The 25,810-nt window shown below is 37.4% G+C and overlaps 1 protein-coding gene across 3 annotated transcripts in view; it reads right to left on the bottom strand.

Annotated features, from left to right (window-relative positions):
* Window positions 1-25,810, bottom strand: part of CHCHD3 (coiled-coil-helix-coiled-coil-helix domain containing 3) — a 278,196-nt gene that overhangs the window by 178,625 nt on the left and 73,761 nt on the right. For all 3 annotated transcript variants that reach the window (XR_005369286.1, XM_038556475.1, XM_038556476.1), the window contains exon 4: window positions 1,656-1,773. Coding sequence is in view for 2 of the 3 variants with exons in the window: in XM_038556475.1 (XP_038412403.1) it covers window positions 1,656-1,773 (118 nt within the window). In the remaining variant the exon portion in view is untranslated. The remainder of the gene's footprint in view (window positions 1-1,655; window positions 1,774-25,810) is intronic.

Genomic DNA, 25,810 nt, shown 5'->3' with positions numbered 1-25,810 from the left:
TATGCATGCTTTCTATAATGAATAATAACAATACAGGGGGTTAATCTTATATGTAAGTTGGGAATCATCAGGTACCTAAATTATACTGTGGGCAGTCATGTTGCTTTGATCATGAACTACCACTCAAACGTCTAAGAACATGCAAGCCAGGACTGATCAACTACAATCCTATTGCATAAATTCTACTTTTATTCCCAAAGTGCTATAAGGGCTCTATTTGGCTAATATTATGATAGGTGCTGAAATCTGAGAGATACTGTAATTTGCCATCTATATCCTATAACCCTAGAATGGAAAAAGAAGAGAGTTACAAAACAGCCTTCCCTGGACATTTCTTTCTTGGTCCATCACCTTTGTTCTGGTTTCACTGTCTATTCATTCAGTGTGGACCTTGAATTAGTTTTTGGAGAAATGGATTGCACATTGGCTTCCTTTTATTTTCTCTAATGGCACGTGACCTCTCCAAGAAAGGGAAAATACCAGAGAACAAAAACTGATACTTTTCTTATCAATTTTTAAACAATTTTTAATTGCCTGCTGAGCTGGGTACATCACCTAGTCTCATTTTACCTCTCCACTGAATTACTAACTACACTCCAATGAACACTAAAGGTTTGAGAAGGTAGATGTGGATTTCTAGGAAGGGTGAAATGGAAGGTAAGTAGTCAGGACCCCAGGCTTCAACCAGAGCAGCCCCACTTTTACCTAACGGGAAAATCGTTTGCTACGTTATGATGCACAAAGACAAAAGAACTTTATTCAGCCATTAAAAATTCCATTTCAGAAGAACATTCGTTGATGTAAGAAAAATGTTCATGATGCTAAATGCTATAGGCGCATTGTTCAAATATTTATCCATTCTTATATATACAAATTCTCATATATTCTAAGTATGTAATAGACCTAGGAAATAAAAATTGTCTAGAGGAAACATACCCCAGTGTAAATCATGGTTATACAAGAATGACAGATTTAGGCGTGCCTTTTAAATTTTCTCCCTGCTATTAATAATCATTTTTAAACATGTTTATGTAGTCTTTGCTTTTAAATCTTTTTTGAATAGTTCTTTAAAAAAAAAAAAAAAAAAGATTCCCTTTCTTTAAGAAGATCATTCCCTCAAAGTCTTTGCTCTACATTTTTCCCTTTCTAAAGCCCAGAAAGTAAAATCAATCAATCAATCCCAGAAAGTGACTGACCAAACCTTACTCACCTTTGCTGGAGACTTCCTGGACTAAAATCTGGTGGTTGCAAGCAGAAAGAGAAACAAGATAGGCTGCTTGCCCCCAGAGGTTTCAAATACAATGAAATCAAAATCGGGGCAGGGGTGGGGAGAGCAAACAAGCAATATCCCTTCAGGCAAGATGCTTGTGCCAGTGTCTCCCTGTTGATCTTTACTGCAATAATTCTCTAGTTACCTGCTTTAAAAAGTCCTTCACGGTTAATCTTTGCAAATTGTCAACAACTTGTGAAAGGCAAAACACACACACACACACACACACACACACACACACACACACACACACAAGAAAATCTAAGCAAAGAGAAAGACCATGCATTTTGTCAACACTAAAAGCTGGTAAGGCATCATTAGCTTTTCCCAAACATCAGTGATCTCCTTGTAGACAAGACATTTCTATTAAATCTTTAATACTCACCAGGTGCTTTGCCTTGGCTCGTTCTTCTTCACTTGATATCCTCTCTCGAAGAATAGCTCTGGTTAACTGCTCATTGGCAAAAGCCCTCTCCCGGTCCAGTTCTTTGCCTTGCTTTAGTCTGAAAAGACAAAAAAGGACTAACTTTTGGAAAAACTATGTTATTGGTTATTATTTAACAAAATACTTAAATAAAAAGAGAAATAGCAGAAATCACCTTTACCTATATTTATTAAAAGCAGGTATATTTTCTAGTTAAGGCCCCATACAGCCTCTGCCCAAGCATTTAAAATGGCAGAATTCAAATCCCTAAAAAAGTTTATTGATAGGACTTGCTTAACTAGTTTTACAACGTTCTTATGTAAAATTGAAATGTGCCCACCTAAAAATTCCATCCCTGGTGCCTCCATTTGTCCTCTGGAGATACAAGCAGTAAATCTAATTAACAAGCCATCTACAAGACAAATATTTGAAACTAACCATCATCTTCCCCTCAAAATTGCCTCATCCAACAGTTTGTTGAATATACACCCGCCATTGCATAAGGCCCTAATGACAAAATGCTGAACAAGAAAGGATGGGTCCCTGTCCTCAGGGATCTTACATTACAGCAAGGAATTAAAAACATAATTAAGATCTCTTCCCTCAAGATAAATTACTCCTACTTTCCAACGATCCTCATCTGCAAAAATGGCCAGACCTTTGAACAGCAGGGATCCTCACTTCTGGAATGACTCCAATTTGTCCCTTAGCCCCAGACCAAATGTAACACTGTGGACATAGTCTAGCAAAATAAGACAGCAGAACTTCACCTCCCAAGGTCTGTACACAATACTAATTCTATTAATGAAGCATCTGACAGCACTGGGTTTATCAGTAACCTCATCACACAATTACATCATATTAAGTTACAATCCACTAAAACCCCTCATTGTGCATGAAAAAGATAAATTACTTTGGCACCAATTTTCACCATAATGCCTGGCACATAAAGGCATTCAGTAATCACTGAATACATTTTAGTCTAATCTTATGGACAAAATTTTCTGATTGCCTTTTCTTCTCTTGAAGAATAACCCCTCTACACCATCTTATCCCCAAAGGTACAAGCGATGCTTTAAGAAGAAAAGGTAAAACTGTTATGTTGATATAAGTGAAATTCTGAGTGAAATCTACTTTGTAAGTAAGTGGTAATGAAGAGTACCAAATTGAATTCAATACTAGTCTATCAAATTTGTTTTTAAAAGATTCTTGAAAAGAACTAAAGAAAATAAAAAATTCTATTACTATTTTTAAATTGCCACATCATCCAGATACTCTGAAATTCTCAGAAGTCAATTACAACCAAATTTCATTATAATCAATTATTTTTTTAAAGATTTTTTATTTATTCATTCATGATAGACACAGAGAGAGAGAGTGAGAGGCAGAGACACAGGCAGAGGGAGAAGCAGGCTCCATGCCGGGAGCCCGACGCAGGGCTCGATCCGGGACTCCAGGATCGCACCCCGGGCCAAAGGCAGGCGCCAAACCGCTGAGCCACCCAGGGATATCCATTATAATCAATTATAATTAAAAATAGAATCCGAGGGGTGCCTGGTGGCTCAGTCAGTTGAGCATCTGACTCTCAGGTCATGATCATGGGTCCTGGGATGGAGTCCTGAGTAGGGCTCTCGGTTGGGGGAGGGGGGGGCGGGTTCTGCTTAAAGATTCTCTCCCTCTGCCCCTCCCTGCATATTCTCTATCAAATAAATCACTAAAAATACATATATATAAAATTGTAAAATACATTCTTAAAAATTGAACCCATGTGTTTTTATGTCTTGAATAAAGATAAATAATAGACATACATTAAAACCTACACTTTGAAGTTCTCTAAAACAAAAGTAACCTCTAGAAGCTTTTCCTTGAGACACCTGGGTGGCTCAGTGGTTGAGCATGTGCCTTTGGCTCAGGTCATGATCTCGGGGTCCTGGGGTTGAGTCCCACATCGGAATCCCCACGGGGAACCTGCTTCTTGCTCTGCCTGTGTCTCTGCCTCTTTCTGTGTGTCTCTCATGAATAAATACATAAAATCTTTAAAAAAAAAATTAGAAGCTTTTCCTTAAGCAGTAAGAACAATTACACTTACATAAACCAAATTTCTCCATATTATTTCACAGTAAGTTCAGCAGCATCAATACTATCAATACAGTAACTCAGTGGACGTGAATACTCGTAAAAGAACACTGATCATTAGAAGTCTCGCCACTTCTGTAGAATAGCAGCAGCAGCATCTGTGGGGATCTGTTAGAAATGCAAACACTCGGACACCACCCACACCTACTGAATTACAAAGTGTGGGGGTAGTGCCCCCATAAACTGCCTTTTAATAAGCTCTCCAGGTGATTCTAATGCATACTGAAATGAGAGCCACAGCCCTCAATTACCAAAATATACTTCTACCCACATAAATCCTGGAGATCTACAAAAGGAGAATAACAACAAAAATGAAGTGGTCCACATAAGAACAGTGTGCTGGTAACTGCTGAGACTACTGTATCAGATTATGAAATGGTGCAGTTAAAGCATTTTACTGGCATGTCATCCACAAGTAAAAGATACTACCTAGGTTACAAGTCAAGTGGAAACTAAAATAAAATAATAAAAATTACTATCATGCCTAGATCACCTACCATATGCCAAGCACTCTGCCAGGGATTTTACATCCATATATACAACTACTATAAAAATTACATTATTAATTCAGTAACATAAAATGAAGACTATTCAACTAAATCTTCTCATATCTACCACATGGGGTGTAGCATATTTTAAAGTATTGTTTATCTTATAATACTTACCTGAGTATTTTTTTCTAATTTAATTTATTTGCATATGATACCAATTTTAATTACAAATGGAGTTAAAAGGGGCTCAACTTAAAAAGTTTTGACAAACTAATGAAAAAGAAGCAAAAACTTGAGCACAAAGGCCTTCAATGTTATAATAAAAATAAGGTATCAGTTTGCAATACCTGGTATAGATGCACAAACTTTGGAGTTGGGAGTCCTGGGTCCAAATCAAGGTTCCAGCACGTACTAGCTGAGTGAAGACTTGAGTTAACCTCCCTGGGTCTTGTTATGCTCATGAGTAAAATTAACTGGTATAATACCTACCTTACAGGGCTCTATGTACATAAAGCACTTAGCACAATGCCTGTAATGTAATAAGCACTCGACGCTATTAGGTTAAGTAGTAGTGATAATAATAGTACCCACTATGGGGTCAGCAATACTAAAAGAGGAAGAAAATCTCCAAATTCACTAAATATACCATGACTGTATCCACTCTGTCCTCTCCATCTTTTTTCCCACATTTTCACCAATAAGTTCTGCTTTATTTTTATTATCTTCAAGGACTTCCAAAATAAAAAACTGACAATGACCTGCAGCCCTATCCCTTTCCCACTTGCCTATACACACACACACGTATATGTATACACACATGTATATATACATACACACGTATATACACACACACACATATATACACACACACCCGTATACACACACACACACACACACACACACACACATATATTTAGATATATGTCCTTACAAATAGACCTGCATCTTCAGAAAGTCAGGCAGTAGTCCCCAGGAAATTCTTATTACCTATAAGCAACTTAGCTGTACAATCTAATAAACCTGTTTTCTCAGCTTTAAAATATGATGATTGGGGGATCCCTGGGTGGAGCAGTGGTTTAGCGCCTGCCTTTGGCCCAGGGCGCGATCCTGGAGACCCGGGATCGAATCCCACATCGGGCTCCCGGTGCATGGAGCCTGCTTTTCCCTCAGCCTGTGTCTCTGCCTCTCTCTCTCTCTCTCTCTCTCTCTCTGTGACTATCATAAATAAATAAAAATTTTTAAAAAAATATGATGATTGAACTACATAATCTTATGGTCCCTTGAAGGTAAAAGTTTTACAAACACCATACATTAAATACTTTATTCTTCATCCCACAGAAACTCTTGAGAAAGTTGGTGGCGGAAGATAAATGAAACAAAGGAGTACTATCCCCAAATTTTTATCATTTTTCACTCAGAGGGCACTTATATTTCTAGTCTCATCCTTAGATTTTCCCACTAGATAAAAACTATGAACTAGGCAAGAACGAATGGGTCTCACAAATTCATTCAATAGATAATTATTAGGTGCCAGACATTATTCTGATCACTGAGAACAAAATGGTGAGCACAAGGGACACGGTTCCTACCCCTGTGAAGCTTAAACTCTGATGCACCTTTAAAAAAAAAAAAATGAGGCTGCTCTGACACTATATGGATGGGAGCAAATATCTGAATTGAAATCTAAAGGATATTAACTGAGCAACCTGGAGAAGGAGAACGTGTTTTAGGGGAAACAAGAGTCAAGTCCAGAGGTACTGAGAAAGGCTTCTCTTAGAGCTGTGTGCCTGCTGATTCGGACAACAAAGGCTGGCAGATCTAGGGTCACACAAACACACACACAATTATCAATAAAAATTAGTGCAAGGCTTTGAAGGATGCCTGAAGCTTAAAATCACCTTTGCAACATTAGAAAAAAATTTTTAGAGAATTTTAGAAGTTTTGCTTCCTTTCCTATTATTTTTTTTTTAATTTTTTTTTTTTATTTATTTATGATAGTCACAGAGAGAGAGAGAGGCAGAGACACAGGCAGAGGGAGAAGCAGGCTCCATGCACCAGGAGCCTGATGTGGGATTCGATCCCGGGTCTCCAGGATCGCGCCTGAGCCAAAGGCAGGCGCCAAACCGCTGCGCCACCCAGGGATCCCCGTTTCCTATTATTTTGAAGGGAAGAGTTTCAGGTAGATGGTGTCACTAAATGAGGTTTTTTTTCACCTCAGAAGTCAAAACAACAGATGAAAAATTGCTAAATTGTCGTATTCCTAAGTTCCCCAAATCTCTCCTCCACAAAATTCATTTACAGCAATACTTTCCTTCTAAGTTCCCTCTTTCACTGATTTAGATCATTTTCCTACTGCTTTGCTATGCTCAGAAGCTCCCAATTCTTTTCAGAGCTTCCTCTCTGGGGCCCTTGCTTGGATTATTCCATCAAGCTATTTTACTCAATGGCCATCTATGAAAGGTAGAAGGCATTTCATTTTTCTCTTACTTTGAGCCAAAAGCGTTGACCCAGTCTCACTGGGTGCTACTATGGCCCAGTGGTGGAGCTGCACATCAGAAGCCAGGTTGTTTTGTAAACACCCCAGAAGGGAAACAAGTGAAGTGCTCCCCCTCCACCATAGAAGGCAGCACTTTACTTCTTTGAAAGTCCCTGTTAGGTGAAAAGGAGGCATGAGATAAAAAAGGCCATTATTATAAAGTTTCCAAAGCTTTAAGAATTATCTCAAAATAAAACTAAACAAACCAGGTATCTTGGAGAATAGAATACATTCTCTTTTTTATTTATTGGCATTCCCCACTTATTATTTCAAATCTCCTGGTCCAATATTATTCTACATTAAGCCCCTGATTTAAGTTTCATTTAAATCTCCTTCTTTTAAATACATATCTCTCCTCATTTAAATTCTCTAGAGTTTTAAGCAAAGAAGTAGGAGTTTAGTGTAAACTTTTCTTATTTGCATTAAGTAATTGGATAGCTTGCCCAAGCTTAATGAAACAAATACCAGTCAGCTCTGCCCTTATACCTCAAGCCCTAGCAACTTAGCTGTTTTTCCCGGTATATTCTCAATCAGGTGAGAGATTTAAGATACACCAGCAAAATAAATTTCTAAAAACCAGCCAAATCTCCTATAATGAATATTATTATAACATATCCTTTTAAATGGAAAAAAATAAACTCATATACATTCAGCTTTCATAGATATCTAAAATCTAGTCCTACATGTTTCAGTTTCTATAGGAAAAAACACCCAATATTATTTTATTCCAAAGAATGTAAAGATTTGAAGAAAGTGGGAAGGGCATTTTAAAGATAGCTATAGCATGCATTTTGAATGTAGTCAACTTCATTATCCTCCATGAAGGAAGCATTACTATCCTCCTTCTTTTATAGGAGAAGGACGGAGATGTACAAGACCACATGGGAGACATAAAACAATCTGATCTGATTTCCAAAGCTATGCTTCTTAAACCTCCTAAAGAGTCAATCCCTCTACAGGAATTAGATTCCACTACATTATTCACCTTTGTGGTCACATAAGCACAGTTTTTAAATCTGATATTATTCATAATTATTTTTTAAAGGCCCACTTTTTATTTTTTTTCCACTCTATGAAGTCAGAGTTTGCCAGAGTCAAAATCATGACCAGCCCTTTCCCAAAGTGGTTTGGCTTTCAGCAGCCCAAAATGTTTCTCTGAACCTGCACACTGCCCATGTGGCCATTCACAAACACTCAGATTTATCTTCATGTATATTGACACCTAAGTAATTCTATACAATTCTAGCTTAGAAAAATTACTTTATAATTTAATGTATAAGGCCATTATATTACTGAGGAAAGATGACAAGAACCTCAGATAATGGGTAAGAATAAATGGGAAATGAAGATTGTTAGAGATAAAGTGATTTGATGAAATTACTTATCTACACCTGAACTGTGACCATTTTACACAGACAATATCTGCAAGTATTACATGTGCTTCACTCAGACTGTTCCAACACTGGAAGAGAAAAATGAGCGACTACAACCTCAAAGGTCATTTCTAATGCTAATGATGAATTTTATTTTAATGCATCATACTTTGTCAGAACATGCTGAACCAGCATTCAAAATACTGTTTACTATTCATTTTTTAAACAGAAAAGCTGAGCTGGGTAATTCAAGAAGCTAATTATTAGACTATTAAAAATAATGATGGAACAAGTATACAACTTTTTATTAGTAGGACTTTATATAAATAAGAGTACACAACAAGCTTAATTCTTCTCCAACTCAAATTATTTCAAATACTGCCAAGAATGTTTGTGCACTGAGGTTCCAAAACAGATACATGAAGATCTAGGTACTTTAATATACCCACAATACAGCCTTATAACAGCCATGTGTCTCTCTATATGTAACACTTATATGTATCTGTATGTAATATCTATATGTACAGCAGATAAAAAGAGTTAGTATTTAATAATGCTGACTTTTGTGCCAGGCACAGGTCTAGGCGCTTGTCAGGTATAACTCACAACAAACCTATAGAATCGACTATTGTATTTTGAATTAGAAAGTGGAGACAGAAGTTACATAAAACCAAAGCTTATGTAAGTTAAATAGTGCCTGGCTCTTGGCTAGCATTCAATAAATATTTTTGAAAGAATACAGAGTATGAGCATAGTATAGTACAGAACATAGGTATTCTTTATGTAATGGTAATTTAGCAATAAATGGCACTTCTTGGAAAGTTGAAGGACTGCAATCTAACAAACCATATACTAAGTCAGGTATTATTAAACCAGCATTATGACCTGGCTCTGAATATAACCAAGAAGACATTTATTTTTGTCATCTATGTTTTTACATAAATACCATTTAAAATGTCATTCAGAATTTAACAATCAAGGTTTCCTTCCTTTGCACAAAAACATTTTCTAAAAGTGATTTTAGCTTACACTCAAATTTAGTCATAGTTAGTCTGGACATTTTCCTGCATAGCTTCTAAACGATGCTGGAGGAAAAACTCAGCCCATTAACTGGAAGCCCACAACTTTTATTGGGGATTACCCATAACCATAATCTTAACCAGAGGGAGAAGCAAACTCCCTGCTGAGCTGGGAGCCCCAGATGATGTGGGGCTGGATCCCAAGACCCCGAAACCATGATCTGAGCCTAAGGCAGACGCTTAACTGACTGAGTCACCCAGGTGCCCTCTATTTCAGTTCTCAGGGGAAAAGTTCTACCTGTCTTGGTTTTTTTAATCATTTTCTTACCAAATATATTCTCCTACTGTGGTGAAAAATACATTTATATTTGAAAAGAATTCTGATTTTATTCTCAAGTTAATGTTTTCATAACCATGGCCCATCAACCTCCCTGTCCCTCAGAAATCCATAATTAAATTCCCTAGGAGGAACTTTCATGACACCCTAAAGCACCCCTGTCTTCCTTCTTCTAGGACAACCTATAGCTACTTCTTTATCTGGCTTAAGCTGAATATTCAGAGGCATCTTAAACCAAAATAGTCAACTTTCTTTTTTTTTTAATTTTTATTTATTTATGATAGTGACACAGAGAGAGAGAGAGGCAGAGACACAGGCAGAGGGAGAAGCAGGCTCCATGCACCAGGAGCCCAACGTGGGATTCGATCCTGGGTCTCCAGGATCGTGCCCTGGGCCAAAGGCAGGCACTAAACCGCTGCGCCACCCAGGGATCCCAATAGTCAAATTTCTACCTTAAAGAATACATCAGTTGTCACAAAATTCAAAATACAACTGAATAATGGTTGGAAGGGAGAGGGAGACACACTTTTAAATTGAGGCATATCAGTTAGGGCTTGAAAGCCAACTGTTCCATAGAAGTAGGATAAAATAAACTTGCATGACCTGTTGCTTGTCTAGATAGTGTCTACACTCCTTCCCCCTCCAACATTCCTTTTGTGGGTGCTACAGGTGTTTATATACTAAGATGCTAGAGGAGGACAACCACAGAGTCAAGTGGAAGAGAAAGGGACAAGAGGACAAGTGCAGGCATCACTAGAGCGCATCTATCTCATCAGCCCACATGAGACACAGACTGAGCCAGGGACATGTGACAATGTGAGTCAGCTTCCTCTGGAACACAGAAAACTAGGACATCCCTGGTTGAGAATCTAAGATACCGGGGGGAGGCTCTCATAAAGAGGACCCAGTTTTGAAGAAATGACAGCACCGAGAATCCTTCAGTATAAGAAACATGCATCAAGCCTTTTACAGTGATTTGCATTATGTTTCTTCTTCATAAAAGATGCATCTTGTCAGGACACCCATTTTGAAATTATGTCCTTGTTAAGTTGGTAAGTCTGGAGAAACTTTTAGCCAGAAAGAGAGAGAGAAGATATTATTACCATTCTCCATTCTAAGACTTGCAGAGGAAAAAGAATCAATGCTTCTTTTCTATTTCAAAGAACTTTCAAGCTTGAACCAAAGTGCAACCTCTCACCCTCCACTGGCAGTATGCCTCTGGAAAGTACAGATTCACACACCACCTAACTCAATCCATCTCTTTTATGGGAGACGTTTTAATGCTAAAGCTTATTAGCATATTCCTCCAACAGGCCCAGAGTAAATATTTTTAAGGAAAGAATGATTACAAAAAGTCCTTTATTTTTCTTTTTTGAATCAAGTACTCTTCAAATTTCTGTTTTTTGGCTTCTATTGAGCTGCTAATTTGAATGACACATAAAGGTTAATGACTCTTTGTTTTTGTCAGGTGTGCTTGTTACCATTCCATAATCGTGTTTCTTTATTCTGGCTGGTGCTTATAAACTGAATTGCACCTTTTCTCATATTTCTGTTTGTTTTGGATAGCTTTGCCAACCCATTAATTTTTAACCTTCATTTATGAAGGTTAACACAGATTACTTTAAGTGTATGTCATATAATACATAGCTCCTGGGTGGGTAGGTATGTCTGTGTGTTAACACAACCTGAGAACCTTGATCTTTAAAAGGACAGTGCGGCCAGCCACAATTATTAACAGTATAATAACTAATGCACTTATCTTTATTTCTTCCATTTTATATTATGTTCACTATTAATTTTACTTTGTTATCTTTTATCCCCCTTCATTGTTTCCCGGTTATATCAAGTTACTATATATTCTCTTTCTCTCTCAAAAAGACCTATGGTGTACTTTTCTACGCAATTCGTGGTCATTCCTTTCCCCTCATAGACATATTCCCCCCCCTGCGATTGTTTAAAAACACAATTCCTACTATTTTCTCAACCACTACCCTCTGCAAACTCAGTAAGATGAAATCATTTGAATACACTGACTTTTTCCCACAACCCAACCTTAGCTGAGTTCAGTGCTTCAAATTCATACAGTTCTTGGGTTTTCTCTTCAAGGATTTCTCTCCAATTTCAAGAATCCATATGAATAGCACTTTTATTAGATGTTCTGTCTACCATTCATGCATACAATACAAAGACTGCTCCTCATGGATGCTTCCTCTCTTCTCCACTTTTCCCTATATTGAGATATGTTGTGATGAATTTGTAAGTTGGTTGGAATTCTCTTTAAGTATTTTCCTAAGATGTTTTACTACATCAGGTATTCATCTATGACTCAACTTCACACCCCTCTTCTATCCTTTGCTTTTGTGACGTGAGATCTGGGAGTCTCTAAACCACATTGCTGCTCTGCAGTTGGGTCCCTCTTAGGCTCTGCCAACAGAGGGTGCCAGAGGGAGACTGCAAGGCTGGGGAGAGGAAAAAAAGGCACTCTGCTGTTTGCTGTCTATGCCTTTCAGCATCACTCAGGCCTCCTTATTTAATCCAGTTTGCCCACACTCGCAAAATCAACCTTGCCGCACCCCACTCTGGAGACGTCAGCCCTACCTACCAGGATGATCCTCAAAACCTGGGTCCCAGACACACTGGCTTCTCCTCCAAGCTCGGAGATAGACAGGTGCACCACCAGCCAAGAGACACCTCCTCTTCTGAGGCTGAACAGTAGTTCACAGGACCCCTCCAGCAGGTTCAATGTTTTAACAACTGCCACTGCTTCCGGCCAGGGCCACCTCTGGGACACCTGCAAGCTGTACTGTCAAATACAATCAATAATAGCCGCACAAGGGATGCCTGGGTGGCTCAGTGGTTGAGTGTCTGCCTTCAGCTCAGGGCATGATCCCAGGTCCGAGGATGGAGTCTCACATCAGGCTCCCAGGAGGGAGTCTGCTTCTCCCTCTCCCTGTGTCTCTGCCTCTCTCTGTGTGTCTCTCATGAATGAATAAATAAAATCTTTAAAAATAATAAGAGCCACACAAATATAGCTATTACAAACTGAGATGTGTTGTCAGCATAAAGTATATACTGGATTTTTACTACTTAGTATGAAAACAATAATGTCATGTGTACCATTAGTAAATTTTATGTTAAATGATGATATTTTGGATATACTGGGGGAATAATATATCTTCAAATTATTTTCACCTATTTGTTTATACCTTTTTGACATGACTACTAAGACAAATCTTAATGAATAGAAATATACATAAGCCATCTATCTAAATAGCACTGCCTTAGGGGTCTTTTTGTGTATTGTGGGTTGTTTCTTCCTGCCTGTTCTGCCCTTCAATACTTCATTAACAATTCTTTTATTAAATTCTCTCTGTAGGATCCCTGGGTGGCGCAGCGGTTTGGCGCCTGCCTTTGGCCCAGGGCGCGATCCTGGAGACCCGGGATCGAATCCCACATCAGGCTCCCAGTGCATGGAGCCTGCTTCTCCCTCTGCCTATGTCTCTGCCTCTCTCTCTCTCTCTCTCTCTCTCTATCATAAATAAATAAAATTTTTTAAAAAAATTCTCTCTGTAAAAGTAACTGATAAGTTTTATCTCTTTAATGGATTCTGGCTGCTAATCAGAATAATGTTTTGAGAATATTAAATTCTCAAAATCCTCATACACTCCTAGGTCCTTTTTCACCTGACAGGTATATGAGAGCTCAATACAGAATTCAGGAGTTTCAGATTTTTTTTTTCTCAGGAATTCTGAGAGTCATTCCACTTTATAGATTACAGGTTGGCAGAAGAAAAGCCTAAATCAGGCTGATCCCATTTCCTTTATAAATTAGTGGTTTTTTCTGTCAGGAAGCTTATAGGATTTTCTCTTTATCTCTAGAGTTGAGAAATTTTAGTGTCTATGAGTCATTGTGCATTTGCTCTCAATCAACCCTCCTAAACACAGAAGCCCTTTGATGTGTAGACTCCAGCCTGTCTTCAGCTCAGGGAGGTGTTTTATACTGCTCAATTACCCTTGTTCCTCTTTCTCTCCCACTTATCTCCACCTACAATTTAGTCTATTTCATCAACTATAACATGCACGGACTTATCTTCCCCATTCTTCAATATCTACAAAATCAAGATGCATCTTAAAATCAATATATCTTACCATCAAGTGGCAACAGGAGCCAATGCCACAAGCATCAAAAGCACCACTGAGATACTGCAAAAGTTCTTGCAGGAAACACCTTTTCTGAACACTCCTCTCATGTGTCTATCTGGCTGCAGTGTCCAGTAAGTGCCTTCTTTTCATCTGTCCACCCACCAGGGTGTAGGCCCAGCTGCTGGGCCACGTTAAGTGGAGATACCTGTTCAACGGTGGGAGATGAGGCAGGGTCTGCCCTTGGGGCCCAGTGGTAGATTACCAGCTGAGAAGTTTTCAGCCCCCCATCAAGGGAACCAGGAGACAGTCTCTCTGTTCCCATCTCTCACCCAGACCAGTTGACAGGGACATGGAAACCAAAAGGTTCTCTGTGGCGCATTCAGACAGACTGGGGCCAATTCTGGTGCTCTGTCAAAACTAGCCCACTAATTCACACCGACCCATCAAATGTTTTTCTAACCAGTGCCAGCTGGGAATGAGACTGAAACTGAAATGGAAGGACAGTGGAGACACTTTAGATGCTTTCAAGCCTCCAACTCCCTAAAATCCTCTCCACTTTTAACATTTCTCTTGCATTTTTACTCTTTAACACTAAAGGATTTGTTAAAACATTTTAGGGCAGAATTACCTGATTAAAAGTGCTGGATGAAACAATATTGGGCACTGTCAATTCTTATGGAAATAATTTCCCTATATCACCTCTTCCCTATAAGGTGGATTTTCCTAAAAAGAAATTTTGGAGTGTAACATGGCTCCCCTATACTATAAACACGATGACATCGTCATACATATAATATGTATATTTTATATATATACCAAAAATATGTAATATATACTATTAACACCTAAACAATCAAACAGGAGCAATTTCACATAAGGACAGAATGGCATGACCCAGTTTTGCAGCTAATAATAATCAAGCATAATTGAAGGACAGATCTAGGGAATCAAGGAATCAATAGAATGCCTGTAACACAGAGCAGTGCTTTGATTAAATATTACACAGTAGTAAGTTCAAGATTAAATTCCATGGCAAGCAGCTACTCTATAATCCTGGTGAAATGCATAGCCAATTGCCACAAAGGTCAGCCTGGGAGAAGAGTGACATCCTCTTTGGAAAGCTGAAGAGCCTAATGAAGTTGTATGTGAAACAGAAAGACAACCCTCCCCCCTCCACCCTACTCCACCCAAGGAGTATGTGCAGCCAGACCAATTTTGTTCTCAAAAACCTAATGGAAATAAACTACAACAAAAGGATAAACAGCCTCTTCGGAATCAAATTTTACATCACTGAGCACAGCCATAATTATTATTAGCTAGTTAAACACAGACCTTAGAAAAGAATATCGGGCAGCCTGGGTGGCTCAGCAGTTTAGCGCTGCCTTCAGCCCAGGGTGTGGTCCTGGAAACCCTGGATCGAGTACCCGTCAGGCTCCTTGCATGGAATGGAGCCTGCTTCTCCCTCTGTGTCCGTGCCTCTCTCTCTCTCTCACTCTGTGTGTGTGTGTGTGTCTTATGAATAAATAAATTAAACCTTTAAAAAAAAAAAAGAATATCCATCCATCTCACATGCGACTAAAGATGGCCCTATGTTTCTCACCTCAACTGCTCTATAACCTCAAAAGAAATATCAGGTGCTGAAGGGGCCTCGTCCCTTCAACCAAGCTCACCCTTCTGTGACAAGTCACCTCAGTCTGCATAGGAGTCCAACAGACAACATTAGCACCTACCGTGTCTGCTCCACAAATGCGTTCTCCTTAGATAACAGCAGCTGATTTGCATGCCTCTCTGACACTATATTCATCAGCCAAAAACTTATCCTTTGGCAGATGTTTTAGTTCATTATCCCCTATGAAATAACACTAAAGAAAAAAAATTCTAATAAAAATGCATGATCTGAAAGCCACGCTAAGCAGCATACTGGATTTCATTTAACTTCCGCCTTTAAAGCAGAAAAATGTACCACTACGGCCAAAAATGTGTACCTACTGTCATTCTAGGGTTCATGTTCACCCCCTGGATTGATATTTTCCATCTCTGACTAAAAAGTAAAGTCACAGACATACTTTCGGATATAAGAATTATTACCGTTCAGAATTCACATCAAAGATAACAATGAAGGAAACAAATGGAGCCACCTGAAATGAAAATGCATTAAAAAGTACTTTTTTTTTCTTTTGGCTAGTTCAGTATGTAGACCATAGTGCAAAAACAAGGAATCAACCTGCAGGAGATGGGGCAGGACATCTGGGCCTTGCTGGTAAGGAGTCTACCAGAACACTATTCCATTTCACTCAAACAAAAGGCATTCAGACCCATGTGGTCCTTTCACTCTATTCCATTTCATTTGTTGTTTTGAGTCCTGAAGAGTTTCACATACAACTGATGCCATTTAAATGAAAGAATATGCATAATAGCATAATATTCACCTAATATTGTAACAGCTACCATTTTGGGAGTACCTCCTTGCACCAGGTATTTTAACAGGTGTTTTACAAACATTATTTCATTTAATCTTCACAAAAATACCACAGAGTAGTAGTTTATTCACCTTTCAGAGCTAAAGAAACAAAGCAGAGACAAATTAAATACATTGCTCAAAAAAATCACCTATGAAAACACATGATAAGACTTCTATTCTAGATTTCTGACTCCAAAAGCCATGTGCTAGTCACTGTACTACATGATCTTGATTGTGTGAACCAAAATACTTAAAACCCCTCAAAGTAAAAATGTCCACTGTTCCAATTCAAATATATTAACATTCACATCTAGTCTTTCTTGCCTCCCCAAAGCCCTCCATCTTTTATCATTTGGCCATAAGGCAACTGCAAAAGGCAACACACGTAATGATATTATGTGGCAACAAGTGGCTAACAGATGATACAGAATGGGCTTCCACTTTTCTCCCCTCACTCACAGACTCCCGAGGTTGAGATATACTGCTAGCACTATTCCAAAGGTATAATCTGTATACATAAAATTACAATAAGTGAAGAAGCATTAACTAAAGATTATATAACCATATTGATTACGACTACAAAATACCATGGGTAACAGAACACAGAAATTCAAGATCTGGATTGGGTCTTTTTCTCTTCTGAGTTACCAGGGCTGCGAAGGTAATAAATTAACATTTCAGTTCACATAAAATAGCTATGCAGTCCCTCAAATTTAGTAGTCATAGGGGTCCCAAACCCCTTCACAGATCTGCAATATAATTCTAAGTGAGAAGAGGACTGCAGTGTTGCAGTGAGGAGTGTGCTCATCAGGCTTTTGACCCAGACCGTTTACTCCTGGGCAGCCTAATCCAGAAGAAAAATACTGTGGGTGGGAAGCAAAGCCAGAGGAAAGAATTGCAAGATTAACTACAGTTAAAAAACATTTTGGGCACGCTGTCTACCTACGTGTTACACAAATGTTTCGTAACATAAAAACTTCAAAATGATTAGGTAAACCACATCTACTCATACAAATAAAAACTGTGTTTCCACAATGTTAACAACCATTTCTAAATTTCAGCTCTATTATTGGCCTGAGGAACTGAGGCTTTTTAATTATGCAGCATTAGTCACTGACATAGTGCTCCAATTCCACGCAGCACGAACCATGTTAGCTAAACTAACAAAATGAATAATTTAGCTCTCAGCCAGCAGGAATTCACTACGCCACCTTCATTATTTACTTCACAATAATGATTTACTTCTATCATTTTTGAAATAACAGCTGTAGGTGTTCAAGATGAGCCCATGGGCTACTTACAGAGCTTCAGATCCACGTATCACAGGAAAATTAATTCATCCCCCATTCAAAAATATTTGAGAAATCAAGGATGTTTTAAAATCAACCTACACTCTTTAACAGAGCTCTCTCATTAAATTCCAATCCCATTAAATGTCAATAACCCTAACGTATAATATAATCAATGTAATCATACTTCAGCTAAAGTTCATAAACTGTGGTATTGCCACTGCACAAAAAAACAACATATCTCATCAATTGTGTATTTTCACACCTTTTACTACTTGGCTTTTTTTTTAATCGCACCAGAAAAAGGATTTATTTTTCTCCCCCCACCACCACTTTTTTTTTTTTTTTTTTTTAATTTTTATTTATTTATGATAGTCACAGAGAGAGAGAGAGGCAGAGACACAGGCAGAGGGAGAAGCAGGCTCCATGCACTGGGAGCCCGATGTGGGATTCGATCCCGGGTCTCCAGGATCGCGCCCTAGGCCGAAGGCAGGCGCCAAACCGCTGCGCCACCTAGGGATCCCAAGAAGGAAGAATTTTAGACACAAAAATACCTCTATCATTCCCTTCATGAAAAGAATTTTATGGCTTCTCACTGTAACTAACAGGGTTGGGAAAAGCAGCAAGAAACCAGATGCGTTCACAGCAATCCAGAACAAATTTGGTCCAAGAGACCAAGGTTTGTACTCACTCTCTCATACACTCTGCCGAATATCAAGTGTCTCGGTTACCCCACAGTTCACAGGAGGCCTATCTAGCTTCGATTCTGCAGTGATGATAGCCATCAGGGAGATTTGAAAAATGGTCCCTGAATTAGATACTTCAGTTTTATAAGCAGCTAGAATTGTACTAACTCATATTCAAGTCCTAGTTAGAATAATCTTAAAGATAAATAAATACTGTCAAGGAAGAAAAATTTCAGGGATAACTATAAATTTCATTAAGATATATAGCAGATGTTATGTGGAAGATGAATATTCATTCCATCTGGCTTCCACTGCCATCCATTTTATCTTTACAGTGATTTCCAAATATCCCAACTCAAAATGCTTACATTGTACAAAAATTCAACTGCAACACGTTTGTGGTGCAAACATTTTGTCATTTTTTTGCTTAGTTCAACATGACTAAGTTTGTTAATATATTTTGACAGACTTGCATAACATCCTAAAATGTTTTGAACAATGCAGTTTAGACCGCAATGCAATATTAATGAGTGAATAATGTTCTTGAATATAAGGTTTAATATTTAATGATTCAGAGTGCTGCTTGGATTTGATGCAGAAGAAAAATGTGGTTTGGAATCACTGCATTTATCAAGGGACCTGAGAAAAAGACTATGGACTCCAGGCAAACCTTTAACCTAAACTTTGAGCTGGGGTCTCAGGTGTGAAATTGATGCTTCACCAACTGAATTTCTAGTGCTTATCAGTATTCACAGCATCACACCATTTATCAAGTGCCATTCGTCAGAATTTTTAAATTACTAGGAGCTCACATGGCTGTGCCAAGAGGTGGAAAGAGGAGGGTTAGCATAAAAGTAACATTGGGTAGTCCACATTCAAATACATTTAAGAATCAAGTCTGTCAATTGCATCAACCTGTCAATTTGATTATTCCTCTTTTTAAAAATGTGTGGAACTATAAAGTATTAACTTCACATCAAATAACTTATCTCCATATCTTCTAAAAGGTTAAGTTCCTAATCTAAAGGATCACACAGTAAAGTTGGTTCAATGTGTCATCTAATGCAAACATTATTGGACTTGACTTTTTTGCCAACAAGCCAATGTCTTAAAACTAAGCATATGAAAAGCAACAAGATTTATCGAAATCAGTCAAGTAATACCCAAAACCACAGAACTGTGAAGAAGGGACTGTAAAGTACTCCTAACTGGAATATTAATATTATTGTGCTTTGAAAATAAAACACTATTCAAAGGATGAAATAAGGTCCATTTCCAATATTTATTGCATTCGCAATTCACAACAGCCATGTCAATAATCACTAAAACATCACCTAGAATTAGAACATCTGAGTTTAACTCTGCTCTGCCATTCTGAATTCATCAATATAACTTCTCTGAGCTGGAGGTTTTTCTCATAAGAAGAGAGAAGTAGTAACACCTTATGTCAAATAATTTTCATAGAATCTAATTAAATAACACTGTTGAGCACTAGGTCACACTCAAAGCCTTACACCAATGTGAGTAAACACAAAAAAAAATCTATGTAACATTTACTGAGCAACTACAATGCTCCAGTAAGGTCCTGCACAAAACCCTTCACTCGCATTATCATTGTGGTTGCTAGAATAAAAAGAGCAGAAGACAGCATTTTCTATGCTGCTTCATTTAGCTTCTAGAAAAAAAGGGAGAAAATAAAAACTGAGGGGGGAAAAAAGACCAAAAGCACAAAATGGCAGAAATAATTCTAAATATATATATATATAAGTGATCATAATATGTGTAATTTGGACTGAATTTGCTAGTTAAGCCACAGATTGATAGACTGCATCATAAAAATCCACCTACATACTGTTTATAGGAGAGACAGCAAAATCATTAAAATACAGAAAGACTGAAAATAAAAAGATGGAAAAAATGTAATTAACCAACACTTACCTAAAGAAAGCTGGTGCAGCTATATTAATATTGACAAAATAGACTTTAAGTTAAATAATGTCGTTAGGGATTAAGGGGGCTACATGATGATAATAAAAGATTCAATTAAATAGGAATAGATATAATATTCAACCTGCAAGCATTTAATAACATAGCCTCAAACTATATAAAGCAAAAACTGAGAAATACAGACAAAACGGACAAATCCACTACCAGAGATTTAATACAGCCCTTAGAGAAACTAGCAGATGACTAGCAGTACTAAAAAAAAAAAAAAAAATAGTAAGACTATAGATTTGAACACAATTTTTACCTAATGTACATGTAGAAAAGCCTCCACCCAACAATTAGAGAATGCATTTTCAAATGTACAACAGTTACATATATTAACCATAAAAAAGCAGCAGAATGAACACAAATATATGGGTGAAATATTTTTAGCCTATTTCCACTAATGTCATATTTTGATAGTTTACAAAGTATCATCTCAATTTGGAAGAAAGAAAAATTATCAAATGATAATCAATAATCTACTATTTAACTTGACATAACATGTTTTAATCACTAAAGTATTTATTGAGCATTTATTACATGCTTAGACTAGTATATAAGAAAAAAAGAATAGTGTACAAAACATTATGTTAAAAAGAACAAGTGACTCTACCATCAACTACAGTACCATTCCTTCATTTATATCATAACATTTACATGATACTATTAAGTGAATTCTATTCCATTTTTGCCAAATCACCAATTATATCAATAATTCAAAAAAAGAGACAAACAGAAACAAAACTGCCTTAAAATGTCTACTGTAGAAAACTTGAAGTTTGCCAATGACAGGTAATAGCCCTCATTCGCTATAAAATCTTAATTACTATAATCAGTGAGAGTCAATTTTTTTCTGTTAAACCATTTAAGAGAGTTGATGCTACAAATTCAATGAAAATTAATTAATTCCTTCTAAGCACTGGTCCTGATGCTCCTGCAGGTAATGATAATGTCTCTTTAAGGGAACACAGATTCAGTAATTAGACTTCCCTCAAGTGTGAATAACTGAGACAAAAGGACAGATAGATGTTCACTTGGCACATTTTACCCACCTTAGTCCAAACATCTATATTAAATTACAGTAGCTTTTATGAATATTCTCTTTTAAAGCGTACTTAAGAGCAGACCAGTATGCTTAGAAAAATGGCAGGAAGAATACACAAGAAATTGTTAATGATGGCTACCACTGGGGAAAGGGCAGGGGTACTGGGCTGAGTTGTTTTCAATGTTCTGATGTTACTGTTTTTAATGCAAATCTATTGTTTAAATAAAATGTTAGAGCAACACTGACTAAATGAAATATAATGAAAGTTACAGTTGTAATTTAAAATTTTCTAATACATTAAAAAAGTAAAAAGAGCCAAGTCAAATTAATGTGAACAATGTATATTATTTAGCTAAATACATCCAAAATAACTATTTCCACATAATATCAGTACAATTAAAGAGATATTTTTTATAAATTAAAGAGATGTTTTATTTTTTTTTCCACACTGAGTCTTTGAAATCTACATTTTATACTTAGAGTGGGTCTCAGTTCAGACCAACCACACTTCAAGTATTTAATATTTACTTGTGGCTGCAGGACAACATTGGGCTACATGAATCTCAAAGGTATACATACTTACATACAAATTAGGTATTTTTCTTCCTAGATTTCAAAGCAGTAAGGAGGTGTCCATTAGAACCTCTCTCTCATCAGTTCTCAGCTCATGGCATACTACTGTTTCACTACTGATTTCGAAGATCTTTATCAAGGTTTAGATTCTGATGGCATCTTCTGCATCAAGGAATGATTTACTTTCTTTCTGCAAGGCCTCATGTAGCCTGTTCATCAATGCCCTCAATCCATGTATGTTATTTCCCTTCTTGGTACATAAATGAGAATTTTTTTATATATATTTTTATTTACTTATTCATGAGAGACAGAGAGAGAGAGGGGCAGAAACACAGGCAGAGGGAGAAGCAGGCTCCCCCCAGGGAGCCCAATGCAGGACTCAATCCCAGGACCCCAGGATCACGCCCTGAGCCAAAGGCAGAAGCCCAACCACAGAGCTACCAAGGTGCTCCACAAATGAGAATTCTTAAAATTACGTACTTGTGCCATTTGCAACGACATGGATAGAGCTAGAGAGTTTTATGCTATGGAAATAAGTCACAGAGAGATGAACACCATATAATTTCACTCATATGTGGAATTTAAGAAACAAATGAGCAAAGGGAAAAAAAGAGATAGGCAAACCAAGAAATAGGCTCCTAACAATAGAGAACAAACTGACAGTTCCCATAGGGGAGGCAGATGTGCAGGTGGGTTAAACAGGTGACAGGGGTTGAAGGTATGCACTTGTTGTGATGAGCAGCAGGTATTGTACATGCTGAATCACTATACCGTACACCTGAAACTAATATTACACTACATGTTAACTAACTGGAATTTAAATTTTTTTAAAAGATTTTCTTTATTTATTCATGAGACACAGAGAGAAGGAGAGAGAGAGGTGCAGAGACACAGGCAGAGGGAGAAGCAGGCTCCATGCAGGGAGCCTGACATGGGACTCAATCCTGGGTCTTCAGGATCAGGCCCTGGGCTGAAGGCAGCACTAGAGTGCTGAGCCACCGGGCTGCCCTGGAATTTAAATTTAAGAAATTATGTATTTGTGTGCAATGCAATCGTCTTGATTTCAAGGCTTTAACTACATCAGCAGAGTTGGTTACTGCATATTACCTGGATCTCCTTCCAGAAGGTCTTAGCTTGTTTTTCTTGCATTTTCACCAACAAAGAGATTTTCTACGCTTCTTAGAAATGATGAAGGCAGGGCACCTGGGTGAATCAGTGGTTGAGCATCTGCCTTTGGCTCAGGTCGTGATCCTGGGGACCCAGGATCCAGTCCCACGTCGGGTTCCCTGTGGAGAGCCTGCTTCTCCCTCTGCCTGTGTCCCTGCCTCTCTCTGTTTTCTCTCAAGAATAAATGAATAAAAAAAATTTTTTTAAATGATGAAGGCAAGAGGAAATGAGGAAGGGCACACGTGGAACAGAGCAGGTAGCTTTTCTGCTACATACAACTAGGGAATAATTCTCTGAAATGCATGGATGGAAGAATGGACAGGCAACATAGACAATCACATACATGAACATGTACTATGATTCTGTGCGGGTCACTGTGCTGTTCTAAGAACTTTACAAGGAATGTCCCACTTAGCCCTCAAAGTAGCCCTGAAGATACCCCAACGTGGGTGTCACTATTGTCCTCCATTTTACATAGGAAGAAACTGACCTCTAAAGAAGTAATTTACTATGTAGGCTCTGAACTTGTAACCTGTAAAACTGGAATTCAAACCGAAGCAGTCTGACCCCTGAGGCCACACTCTTTACCCTCACACTCATCAAAGAGACAAAAGTTCTCCGTAGAAAATAAACGTTTTATAGGGAAAGTTTAATGTGTGCCAGGTAATTTATATACATTGTCCTATTTTACCTTCGCTTAAAAATAAGCTTATCAGGTAAGTATTTTTACTAACCGAGGGAACTGAGAATGTAAATCAACTACTCAAGATGACAGATTACTAAAAGGCAAGGCTCAAAGTCGAATCAGAGCTCTATCCGGCAACCTCCAGCCCATTCCCTGCCACTCCCCTCCCCCCCATAATGTAGGTGAGTTTGTAATTACTGTAATGGAAGAAATCCATGTAATTAGGCTTTCCTAGGACTCAAATAATTTTATTTGTAGTACTTAACAGTTCAAAAAGAGCATTCTTTATACAGAGAGATAACCTGCATGAAGGTAAGCACTATCAAAAAAGACCACTCATTATAAAACTATTAGAGACTATAATACTGCTTCAATTTCTAATTCACTTTTAGCTTGCTTTAATACAATTAACTCAGAAGGGGAGTACTATTTAAATAGGGACACATTTTCAAATTTTTCCTTTTCAAATATCTACAGAACCCTAATTAAAACTGCTCTTCCATTTAGTGTCACACAATAATGACGCCTCCTGAAATCTTCATATACAATACACTCATAGGGGCATAAATGTTCCAATGATATTAACTTACCATTCATTTAAGTAGAAATTAAACAAGAATAAAAATGAAAATGACATTATTATACAATTTCATTACAGATTCCAGAGTGAAATAAAATGGATTAGTCACTGAAAATGAAACTTATTATTTCCATTTCTAAGGGATGCTATATATTTATTTATTTTATATATTAACATATATAAATATAATGTACATTAATATATTACATATATACACACATATATATATGAGCATGGAAATGAGGTGAAAAGATGTAAGTAACCAATGAGATCAATTAAAATATGTGAAAAAAATAAATCCCAAAAGCATTAAAGATCTATCTATGTATTAAAATGAATCAAGATGAACCTCAGTTCAGGTACAATTAACGGTTCAAAGACAACATGCAACACAATTTGTGGAAGACTGCTAGAACTTGAAACTCCCACTATTGCCAATTTTTAAAAATTTCCTTAAGACCCATGTTTATAGGGCTAAAGAAGTAAAGAATTGGCAAACATGCTCTTAAAAATACCTAGAGATCAAACAAACACACAAAAAAACCTGGAGATCTGTATGTTTTATTAAAAATGGGCGTCAAATGAAAACTAACCTCTCTGGGTTCAGGTCAGTCCTATCAGAAGACAAGATAAATCATTACTTTTTTAAAGTAAAGTTTAACAAATGCAACCACTGAGCTTTTATTTTTAACTATGTGAGGCACATAAAACTGGCTAAATATCTCACATGACTTGAAAATGTGATAACTGAAGAAATGATCATTCTGTCACTGTCCATCATATGTGACAGAGAAAAAGTATTATGTGACTGGTAAAGACCAATTTTACTTCCTTCCTTACCATGACAATGCACTACCATTTATAGTTAGTTGTCAGCTCAGATTTACATAGTCTTCTGTTTTATACTTGCAGAGGCTCAAGATCTTGTCCATATTAATTTGCCACCTTTTGACTGGCTACCTTTTGGCTCATTTGTTTTACTACTACCAATATACCTGCTTAGATAAAAATATACAAATAGGGACATATAACATCAGCTTTACAAATCAATAAACCCTGACCCTAACCCTTTTTAAACTTCAAGCCATAATCACTGGAAAGTCTTGATAAAAAATGACTTCCATCAGAAAATCAACACTTAAAATTTTAGACCTGAAAGATATCTTACAGACATCTTAAGGATATCTTTTATTTTATTAAACCATACTCATTCATTTTTACATGTATACATCAGTTTAACCCTTCTGTTATAGACTGAATTGTATCTCCTCCAAAATTCATATTTTGGAACCCTGCCCTCTAGAATCTTTAGGAAATGAAGTATCTGAGATAGGTCTTTTAAAAAGATAATTAACAGGGATCCCTGGGTGTCTTAGCAGTTTAGCTCCTGCCTTCGGCCCAGGGCATGATCCTGGAGTCCCGGGATCGAGTCCCACGTCCGGCGCCCTGCATGGTGCCTGCTTCTCCCTCTGCCTATGTCTCTGCCTCTCTCTTTCTCTCCCTCTGTGTCTCTCATGAATAAATAAATAAAATCTTTAAAAATAATAATAATAAATAAAATAATAATAATAATAACAATAATAAATAAAAAGGTAATTAAGGTTAAA

The sequence above is a fragment of the Canis lupus genome, chromosome 14 (assembly GCF_011100685.1).
Source record: "Canis lupus familiaris isolate Mischka breed German Shepherd chromosome 14, alternate assembly UU_Cfam_GSD_1.0, whole genome shotgun sequence".
NCBI lineage: Eukaryota > Metazoa > Chordata > Mammalia > Carnivora > Canidae > Canis > Canis lupus.
The sequence above is the reverse complement of the archived record's forward strand: the minus strand, read 5'-3'. Positions and strand labels throughout refer to the sequence as shown.